Here is a 7,193-nt window from a genome sequence, read left to right on the forward strand (position 1 = left end):
TTTCTCTGATTAATATGGGAATTTCTAGGCCTTAAGAGCGAACGTGGAGGCTCCGTTTGTTGGCCAAATAATAAGATAATAGATTGATCGTCTTTGCGACTGGTATTTTATAATAGGCACCATATCCTATGGAAACCAAAGTCCTTGTGCAAACTTTAGAAACTCCAACAGAGGTCACTGGATTTCCATCCGAGGGCACGGATTAGAGCTGGGGATTTTTTTTCATTTAGGCGCCCACCCTCAACCCACCTGGCCTGCGATTTTTGCAAAAAAAAAACCCCTCCATCCGTAACCCCACGCGCCGTTAGCTGTCGTTCCGTCTCCCTCCGCCCCGTCACGCGGATCGCTCCTAGGCGCCGCCGTTGGAGCTCCAGGCGCGCCGCCGTTCGAGTGCCTGCCCTAGGCGCCGCCGGACTCGTACAAGCTCCAGTAGCGCCGCCCCTCCTTTCTTCTCCTTCTGGGCCTCCCGCAGGGCATGGCGCTTCGCCTCCCCCAGACGCCGCCGCCTAGGGTTTCCTCCGCCACCCTCCACCGCCTCCCTCGGGTCGCCGCCTCCATCCATCGCCTCGTCGGGTCGCCGCCGCCCTCCGCTGCCTCCCTCGGGTCGCCCCCCCCCCCCCCCTCCGTCGCCTGGGTCGCCAGCCCCCTCGTCGCGTGTTACTGCTACAATCCAGCGCTTGAGAAAGGCCTCTTAATGTAATTTTTCACATAATTTCCAGATTGTTTCACTAGGCATAAAGCCTATGGAGGTCGTATTTGACAGTGGTAGCACCTATACCTACTTTACTGCCCAGCCATACCAAGCTGTTGTCTCTGTGGTATATTTTCAGTCATTTGTGTTCCAATTCCCATGAATTTTTAAGGAAACAAACAGTAAACTAATGGTACTCTGACCTTGCAGCTCAAGGGTGGTCTCAGCAAGTCACTTAAACAGGTGTCAGATCCTGAGCTGCCTCTGTGCTGGAAAGGGCAAAAGGCATTCAAATCTGTGTTTGACGTCAAGAAGGAATTCAAGCCATTGTCTCTGAGCTTTCCCAATGCCAAGAATGCTATCATGGACATCCCTCCTGAAAACTACCTAGTTGTCACTGTAAACACTCAAGACTTAACTGACTAGCATCAGTGAACCACAATGTTTTACAGAATGAAACGATTGCTAAATGTATTCTTACATTTTGTGCCAGAAAAATGGAAATGTGTGCTTGGGCATCCTTGATGGAACGGCAGCTAAGCTGAGTTTCAACGTAATTGGAGGTACAAAGTCCAGTCATACAAGTTCCTGAAATGTCAACAACCTGAACACTTTCATATTGCAATATTGATCAGAATTTGTTTCTGATGGCATATTTCATCTGACAACCTTCAAATACTGATGTCCTTTTTTGGCGGTAATTGCAGTGGATGCCTCCAAGGATGGAACAAGTGCATGATGAGGCAGTCGAACAATATTTCTCCATGGAAGAATATCAAGTCCAAGCTTTGATTGAAGGATCCAACAATTGTTTAGATTGAATTGTGTTCAGTCCATTTGTACAAAAAAGAATTGATGAGCTTGAATTGTGTTATGTCATTTGAAATGATTTAGATTGAATTGCATTCTATCATCTGAAAATATGTAATGGAATTGTGTTATGTCATTTGAAATGATTTAGAATTCCAACTGAAGTCGATATACATCCACCAAACGAGGTGGATCCTTTTTATTTGTTGCTTGAAAATGTTGCGTGATCTGTAACAAGTAGTATGTGCCATGTGAATTTGCTGCATTGTCAATGGTGTGGTCACTAGGCAACCTGACTAGGCAACCTGACTAATCTTATCAGCTTGGATCTTTGGGAAAATCTGCTTACCGGCCCAATACCAACTTCGCTCGGCACCATCAGCACGCTGCGATTTCTGTATGCACCATTTACAGGATTTTTCATATGCTTTTTATGAAGTTATGCCCTTTCCCAGACCTCCTACAGTGCGGGAAGCCTACGGCACTGGGTACGTTCTTTTTTTATGAGGCTATGTTGAATTCTAACTATTTCAAAATTGTTAATGCACTGATGTTCTTCTGGAGGTTGTACCAGAACAACCTGACAGGGTCTATACCGCCATCATTAAGCAATCTGACGAGCCTTCAGGAACTGAAACTTGAAAAGAATGCATTCAGCGGCTCTCAAGATCGGACGCCTGGTCCATGGTGGCGGCGCTGTAGGGCAATCGGAGGGCGGTGGCGCTATAGGGCAATCGGAGGGCGGCGGCGCTGTAGGGCTTCGGAGGGCGGCGCCACTGATGGAGATGGAGACCGGCGGCGCTGGTGTTGCTGTTGGAGGCTAGCAGATCCCTAGGGCCGGCATCGACGAGGGCGGGACCATCTACGGGGGCGTGACATCCTGGGCATCGATGGGGGCGACGGGGGCGAGAAGCAAACGGACGTGACGAATGGAGGGGATGACGGACAGAACGGAGGGGTGACGGCACCGTGGGGGTAGCGGATGGAGGGATTTTTTTTGCAAAATTCGCAGGCCAGGTGGGGTGAGGGCGGGTGCCTATATGCAAATTGTTCCCAGATCTGTCCAGCGCCCTCGGATGGGGATCCAGTGGTATCTGTTAGAGTTTCCAAAGTTTGCACAAGGATTTTGGTTTTCATAGGATACGGTGCTTATATCCCTTTTGGGCACGTACTTTCAGTTGTAGGAGCATATATGATGAGATTAGCATCATTGTTCATGCTGCCAGCATGACTGTTCTCGCCCATCTGCACTAATCCCTTCCGCTTTTCCTTTCAAATGTTGGCACCTGCTGCCCCAACTTTCCCTTCCAAAACGCCAACCTGTTCATACTATAATGCTAATTATATATAGCTAGCGACCATGCATTATTCACTTGCAAAGTTGCATATATATGAGTATAGATGATGCCCCATATACTCTGCCTCACTCATCATTATTCTCTTTTGCACCTGATCCAGCATGTTATACACACTTACGTTAGCCTGTCTTAGACCACCACGCACCAGCCAGTACCTATTATCACATCCCTTTTTTCCCTTTCAAAACATCCTTCGATTGCTTGGGCGATATTATAAGCCCTTGCTTTTCGTATCAGGCTAGCTAGCAGGTTGCTGCAAAGAATTAGTTTATCACCATTTGTACAAATTAAAACTTAGTTTGATAAAAAAACACATGGCTTTGCTTTCCTTTAGCTTCAACACTCTGTGCGTCTGTTTGTAGTTCACGGCCGGACAAGTACACGTTGATGTTAGCACGTACGTGTACCCGATGCACCCAAGCTACACTAGCTGTATCTCTACCGGAATGTGCCTCCAAATGTAGGGTGCCAGAACTCCGGCACCGTCTCGCCCGCCACCGTGTACGTGCTCGCCACCGGGACAAGGCACAGGCCCCGGCTGCGCAGGTCCTGCTTGGTGTCACCGCTGGCCTTGGCTTCCTCGGAGCCCTAGTTCATTCAGAAGTAAAACAAATGCTATCAACATATGCAGCAATGGACCGAGGAATAATTAAGCACTGATGAAAAGTTTTGAAGGAAACTGGGAAGCAACAAGTTGACACTACCTTCTGCTGGAGGTGTTGCAAGGGGATCACATTTTTCAAGTAGGGAGAGCTCAGTGACTGCAGGTAGCATATATGCAAGCAAGGTACGACAGGGATTAGCTAAATTTTGCGGATATAAACAAAAAAAAAATGTTAGAGTGATAAGTCAGGGAATGGCATTTTGGGCACTCACAGAAACTTGATCGTGAAGGAATTTGATGTATTCGATGGCCTCGTGAAGAACCGATGCGGTATCAGTCTAAAGTATGACCGTAACCACGAGATGATCCGTTAGGTCATTATCCAAGAAGAGTTCTAGCTAGCATCGCTTGTTCGCGCAGCTGATAACTAGCTAGAACGGCGAGGAGCGAGCGAGAGGGGATTGACATAGAGCAGAAAGAACTAATACCTTTCCAAAAGGCGATACTAGTTGCTGGAGCGCAGTGATTCTGTCCCCTAGCTTCTCTTTCCTCACCTGCAGCGCAAAAGCGAGCAGGAGAATTAAAATGGTTTTTTTTAGCGATCCAGACTCCAAGGCCATCATCCGTTCGTCGATGCTCACACGGAAATGTCATTCATCATAAGGAACAAAAAGAGGCACGGCGAACTGCTGAAAGATTAAAGGAGAAATCTACTAGGATCACGCCTCACACCTTAAAAGTCGGCAGCGGCGATGGCGCCTCGATCCGCGGCCTTTTCGCCGCGGCAGGAGACTCGGGGGCGCTTTTCCTCGCCGCCGGCGAGCAGGCGTCCTGGACAGACAGACCCGGAGTGGAAGAGAAACTGAGGACATGACTTGGCGAAACCCTAGAATAGATAGCTTTGAACTCGGGATCGGAGTGTGAGTGTGTGACGACTCTCATCTCATGCACAGCTTACGTTCACCGTCAGAGGGTTAGCGTTGGAGCTGCGGCTGCTGGGCTTCGTCTGCAAGGCCTGCAAGAGAAGCTGCGACTGCAGCGGGCCACCGAAGGGCAAGTAGCTGCCGGACAAGTACTGCATCGCGGCGGCGGCGGCGCCTTGCATCGGCCCGGACGCCGGCGCCGAGGGCTTGAGCAGCTGGGAGAACTGCATAGACGCCGCCGTGGCGTCGTAGCTGACCAAGGACTGGCTGTCTCCGTACATCGAGATGTTGTGGCCCGCCGTGCCGTCGAACAGAGCTTGCTGCGGTGGCGCCGTGCCGTAGGGCGACGGCGCTAGCTGCGCTTGGTCGACCAAGAAGCCGCCGCTCATGTCCCTGATTAACGGATTGTTCATCGCTGAGGCTTCATCGTTCGCCGGCTGAGCTCGAACCGTGTCGTCTTGCAGCACGGCTTGGAAGCTGTTATCGCTCCTCCCGCTCCTAAAACTCACGCAAGATCGGATGCTTTAGCTAGCCACCCTCCGTTATGAAGCTAACAGCCCAAAAGACACATGGATCATGGATGAATTGAAGCTAACTTACAAGAAGGCTTGCGTCCAGTCCACGTGTGGATCACCCAGCGACGAGGCGGCATCAGACAGAGGCTGATGCGTGGAGCTCCTGTAGGGGTCCTGGAAGGTTATGGAGCTCGTCGACTCGGCGGCTGCGGTCGGGGAGGTAGCCCAGCCACAGGCCACCCGGTCCGCGACCGCGAGCGGCGCGGCCGAGCACGCCGATGTGCCATGGCTCCTGTGAGAGGTGCTGCTCCACCACTCGTCGGCCATGGGTTGGAGGGATGGAGGATCTCCTCCCTGACCCTTCTTGTGCACAGCTGTTGCTTCGCTCGAGGTGAGGCGGAAAGTGGGATGGAACGGGAGGAAAGGGGGAGGGGAATCTGAGTATATATGAAGGGTACAGCTTAATTGGTGTGCGTTGAGCATCCATCAATCCATGGTGGACTTCTCCTCTATAGGGAAGCAGGAGGCTGGCCTTTGGGATGGGACCCACAGGAGTAGCTACTACTAGTCATGAGGTTTCATTAATTATTACCTTTCTTCTTTTCTTATTAATTCGACATGTTTTGTCAATAAATCAGGCGGGGAGGTTCTATTTGGTTATGGTTAGCTATTAGAAACACAGAAGACAATTAGCATAGCCATTCGTGTTTGTCTTTTTAGTCTTTTATAGTCCTTCAGGAAGTACCAATACATGGGTAAAAGGAGCAGGTAACATTACCATTAATAGTACAAAGTTTTTAACTAAAAATGATGTTTACGTAATTTTTTTGGCACATGCTCGTAAAAAGAAAAAGGAAGCACGGTCAATTCAAAATTTCAGAGCCTCTGAAGACTGAAGACCATATAAAAACTCGTATTTTAAAAGTTCATAGAATGATGCATCTGTGCTCAACAACGCAAGATCATATAATAGAATGGATCTACATATACAAGTTTGTCGCGAACTGTCTATGAAGTCGATCAGATCACAAGATCAGTGCGGCGGCTTCACATCAAAATGATGATCAGGTCCCCTAGAATGCAGTCCTTTCCAACAGGCGGTCTTTCCTAGGGTCGGAGGTGCATGCGGCTTTCCAAACTCACGATAAATTCTCTATCCAAAACTACCTGAGATAACAGAGTGTGGCGTGACCTAGCTGATGATTTATACACAGCTGGTACTCACTACCAGGTCCTGCATAATTCCTTGGACCTGTTGACCTCAGCTAGCGCACGAGGTTGATTAGTATTTGCTTCGGTACAAAGGGAAATCATGTGGCTGCCGCGCTTTGCTCTTTTATGAAAAAGTACGAAGGAGACGGTTAACTCACTCATGACCTCCCGTGTCGTTACAATTAAGAGTAAATTCTCTCAGTGCCATAGAAATTTTGATGACTTCCTTCTATGCCATAAAATTTTGAGAAATCCCTTCACTGCCATTGAAATTTCAATTTATCTCCTCAATGCCATTCTGTTACTATTTCCATCAATATGCTGTTAACCATGAATGAAGTTATCAAAAATTCTATGGTGCTGAGGGAATTTACTCTACAATTAACCATGCGAAATTCTCCCTCTTCCCTTTTATGTCCTCCTCTCCAACATGATCCCCGCTCCCTTGGAATCCTGTTTTTGCTTCAGATACCTACCATATGGATGAGGCAGAAAGTTCAGGAAGTAGGGTAGTAGGCAGTTACATGCTAAGTACAAAATAAATTGGCAAAGATGATTGACTTTCCTAATTCGTTGCTAGGCTCCCTGCTGATCTCGGTTTCACTCCTACCTTTAATTTACTAATCCCAATACATGTCATCACTCATCACTTACTCAATGTATGTTAAGCAAAATGGAAAGACCCACAGTAATGTGAAGGCAATATCATATCATTATTCCTATATGAAATTGAAGTATTTGATTCATAATAGTTCCCCAACGTTTTACAATTCTTGTGGAGCTGGACTAAACTCTGAAGCGATCAAGCTGATAGTAACAATTTTTCTATCTAGTATTTATGTCATACATCTGCAGTACATGCTTCGTGAATTACACCGAACTTTGCTCTAAATAAAGCAGCTTTTTGCGGTTGCAGCTGGATCCTGGATTACCTTCTGGAGAATACTTTAGCAGGACGTACACACAAAGCTTCTTTTTCGGTGTAGATGATACTAGTTGCTCAGTGCCACACGAGCTTCATGCATGGCTTCATCGTGAAGACGAGGTGAAGAAATGGGGTTTGGTTCGTGTAATGTCAAA

The 7,193-nt window shown here is 48.0% G+C and overlaps 2 protein-coding genes across 2 annotated transcripts; one reads left to right on the top strand and one right to left on the bottom strand.

The window, feature by feature from the left end:
* Positions 1–475: 475 nt before the first annotated feature.
* LOC120675009 (aspartic proteinase Asp1-like) lies at positions 476–1,430 on the top strand. Its single transcript, XM_039956099.1, has 5 exons — positions 476–511; positions 720–818; positions 902–1,090; positions 1,185–1,254; positions 1,399–1,430. Exons 1-5 carry the CDS (start codon positions 476–478, stop codon positions 1,428–1,430), a joined length of 426 nt encoding a protein of 141 aa, XP_039812033.1.
* Positions 1,431–2,918: 1,488 nt separating this feature from the next.
* Positions 2,919–5,370, bottom strand: LOC120676424 (transcription factor bHLH123-like). Its single transcript, XM_039957687.1, has 7 exons — positions 4,987–5,370; positions 4,422–4,884; positions 4,196–4,294; positions 3,952–4,017; positions 3,736–3,801; positions 3,564–3,620; positions 2,919–3,447 (listed from the first exon to the last, which is right to left on the bottom strand). Exons 1-7 carry the CDS (start codon positions 5,226–5,228, stop codon positions 3,298–3,300), a joined length of 1,143 nt encoding a protein of 380 aa, XP_039813621.1. The 5' UTR covers positions 5,229–5,370; the 3' UTR covers positions 2,919–3,297.
* Positions 5,371–7,193: the final 1,823 nt, after the last annotated feature.

The sequence above is a fragment of the Panicum virgatum genome, chromosome 5N (genome assembly GCF_016808335.1).
Source record: "Panicum virgatum strain AP13 chromosome 5N, P.virgatum_v5, whole genome shotgun sequence".
NCBI classification, from domain to species: Eukaryota; Viridiplantae; Streptophyta; class Magnoliopsida; order Poales; family Poaceae; genus Panicum; species Panicum virgatum.

Bases quoted from the DNA above. Each gene is read 5' to 3' on its own strand.
- LOC120675009 (XM_039956099.1), top strand. From the start codon at position 476: ATGGCGCTTCGCCTCCCCCAGACGCCGCCGCCTAGG. The intron at 819-901 runs GTATATTTTCAG...CTGACCTTGCAG, and splicing joins ACCAAGCTGTTGTCTCTGTG to CTCAAGGGTGGTCTCAGCAA. The intron at 1,091-1,184 runs GTAAACACTCAA...ATTTTGTGCCAG, and splicing joins AAAACTACCTAGTTGTCACT to AAAAATGGAAATGTGTGCTT.
- LOC120676424 (XM_039957687.1), bottom strand. From the start codon at position 5,228: ATGGCCGACGAGTGGTGGAGCAGCACCTCTCACAGGAGCCATGGCACA. The intron at 4,885-4,986 runs GTAAGTTAGCTT...CGTGAGTTTTAG, and splicing joins GACTGGACGCAAGCCTTCTT to GAGCGGGAGGAGCGATAACA. The intron at 3,621-3,735 runs GTGAGTGCCCAA...TGCTACCTGCAG, and splicing joins TCCTTCACGATCAAGTTTCT to TCACTGAGCTCTCCCTACTT.